Raw genomic sequence first — 2,546 nt, forward strand, 5'->3', positions numbered from 1 at the left:
AAACAGTTTTCTGGAATACTATCCATGGTTAAACGGGCACTTAATGATATAGCTTACTGTCTGGTTGATACTGAATATGAAGTTGGAGACTATCACATCCTGCGATCTCTTCCACTTCATTTTTAATGTTGAAAGCTGACTTCTCAAGTGAGTAGTTGCAGCCAATCAACTTAATCAACTTCAATGTCGGGATATCCACAAAGCTAGAAGGGATCTGATCACACTGAATTGTGCATTTGTTTAAAATTAATTTCTCCAGCACAGGGAAGGATGACTCTGAGGAGCGCCATTCTGTCACGAGAATATTCTGTAAAAGCAACTATTTGAGTGCTAGGAACTCATAATCACTGACATCCCAACATATGCTATATCCAGCCTGCCTGAATCTACTTTCCGGCTTAAAGTATATATTACGTAGTTTGAGACTTTCAAGGTTTCGCAGACTTGCAAGTTGTGAAAAAGCTTCTTCTGTTAGGCAAAGTCTATCAAGGGACAAATCCTTTAGATTTGAAGGGAAGACAACACAGCGGGCCTGTCCAATGGATTTGTAGCCTGAAATCGGGCGTGAAAAACACAGTTCGAGAGATTGAAGTGGGAGTTCTTCAAGATTAGGCATATCAACTTCATAACCTGGTTCAATAAAGTGGAGCTTGAGTTGTTCAATATTTGGAAATCTCCACCAGAACTCCGGAGTCTTATCAGCCAAGTATATACGACACTTTCCAAAAGTCTTCAAATCTGGTAACAAAGTTGATGAAGATTCTTCGAACAGTGCTCGATCATTGTCTTCCCATTTGAAGGAAAAATCCTGTATATCCACATGTCTTAGCTTCTTCATTTTCCAAATAGAAGGGGATGTCTCGAAACGCCTTGAAAAATCACTATTCCCCACCACCTGCAAAGTTTGTAGATAGTGTAGGTGTGATACCCACTGGAAATCAAATTCTTGGGTACAAATTGCAAGATATCTCAAGTGAGTTACTGCTTGCACTGCTGTAGTCCAAGAACGTCTTTCCAAACAGACATCTGACAAATGCAACACCCGAATAAATCTTAAGTTATCGAGTAAAGGAAAAGTCTTTTCCCAAACACGGGACTTTGGATGAGCAATAAACTTAAGAAACCTATCATGACATTGAGCAAAAGACTCTCCTTCCTTCAAGCCTGCCAACATTGGAATCCTATCCAATGATTTTGTATACTGCAACAATTGGTGAACAAGATCATCATGGATAAACCTAATATATTGGGGTTCCTTTGAAGGCCGGTACTGCATAAACTTTTCTTTTGTAAGTTTCCTCATGCAAAACTCATGCACTACATCATGAACAGTGCAGTACTCTATCTCACCATTATCTTCTCTCCTTCGAGAAATAATTACTAAGCTTCTGTTCACTAGATCATTCAAGCAAATTTTAGATGCTTCTTCAACGTTCTCTGTGTCCACGCTGTGTATAAAATTTTCTGCTATCCACAAGTTTAGCAAATTGAATACTGGAAATTGATGGTCTTCTAGAAACAATCCCATGTAAAGCAGGCAAGACTTTAAATGGTCCTCCAAATGGTCATAACTTGATTCTATTATCTTCATGCTTTGCTCTTCTAAAACATGGGAACTCAAATCTTCTGCGAACCCAAGCCACAAAGAGGCTTCCCTTTGCTTTGCAATAATTCCAGCAATCAAAACGATCACAAGAGGTAATCCCTTGCAGTTTTGAGCAACTTGTAATCCTGTTTTAAGTAGCTCTGGGGGACAAATCTCTCCTTGAAATACTTTCTTCTGAAGCAAGTCCCAGCTCTCATCCACGGTGAGAAATCGAAGAAAATATGGATCACTGTGGTGCTTAAGCTGCCTAGCCACTTCCTCATCTCGAGTTGTTAGCACTACTCTGCTTCCATTTTCATCATCCGGGAACGATAAGTGCAACTCTTCCCAAGCCTCAACTTCCCATATATCATCTAAAACAATGAGGTATCTCTTGTGCATTAGACTCTTGCGCAACTTGTCAGGCAAGTCTTCAGATGGGCTATCATCCATATTGCCTACAACTTGTTTAAGAATCTCTAAGAACACCTTCCTCAAATTATATTCTTTTGAAATAGAGCACCGTGATCGAACGTCAAAGTGTTTATCAACACAATGATGAGTGAAAACCATTGTAGCCAAAGTTGTTTTGCCTAGTCCAGGAATTCCAACAATTGAGTCAATGTCTAGTTCCTTCGTTCCTCCCGTCAATTGTTTAATTATGTTATCAGCATTTTCCTTAAAACCAACCACTTCCTCATCAATTGAGGTGGAAGTTCTTTCACCCTTCAGAACGTTTACCATGTCAGTTATCTTGATCTCTTTACTGCTGGTAGAAGTAGAAATAACTATATTAGAACTGATTGCTCGTCCTAGAATAAATAGATTGGCAAATAAATTAAAGTTAACTAATCTACTAGGTCTATCAAATAATCAGGTCCATTTATGTAACGGTAGGGGTATATGTGAGCCACTTTTGTAACGAGGGATATATCATCTCTAAATCGCAAAGTTGAGGGGG

At 39.2% G+C, this 2,546-nt stretch overlaps 1 protein-coding gene across 1 annotated transcript; it reads right to left on the reverse strand.

The window, feature by feature from the left end:
* Positions 1 to 319: 319 nt before the first annotated feature.
* On the reverse strand, positions 320 to 2,069 carry LOC125834866 (putative late blight resistance protein homolog R1B-12). The gene has a single exon (XM_049514021.1). It carries the CDS (start codon positions 2,036 to 2,038, stop codon positions 320 to 322), a length of 1,719 nt encoding a protein of 572 aa, XP_049369978.1. The 5' UTR covers positions 2,039 to 2,069.
* Positions 2,070 to 2,546: the final 477 nt, after the last annotated feature.

Source organism: Solanum verrucosum, unplaced genomic scaffold (assembly GCF_900185275.1).
Source record: "Solanum verrucosum unplaced genomic scaffold, falcon-dt-bn FXZP01000184.1, whole genome shotgun sequence".
NCBI lineage: Eukaryota > Viridiplantae > Streptophyta > Magnoliopsida > Solanales > Solanaceae > Solanum > Solanum verrucosum.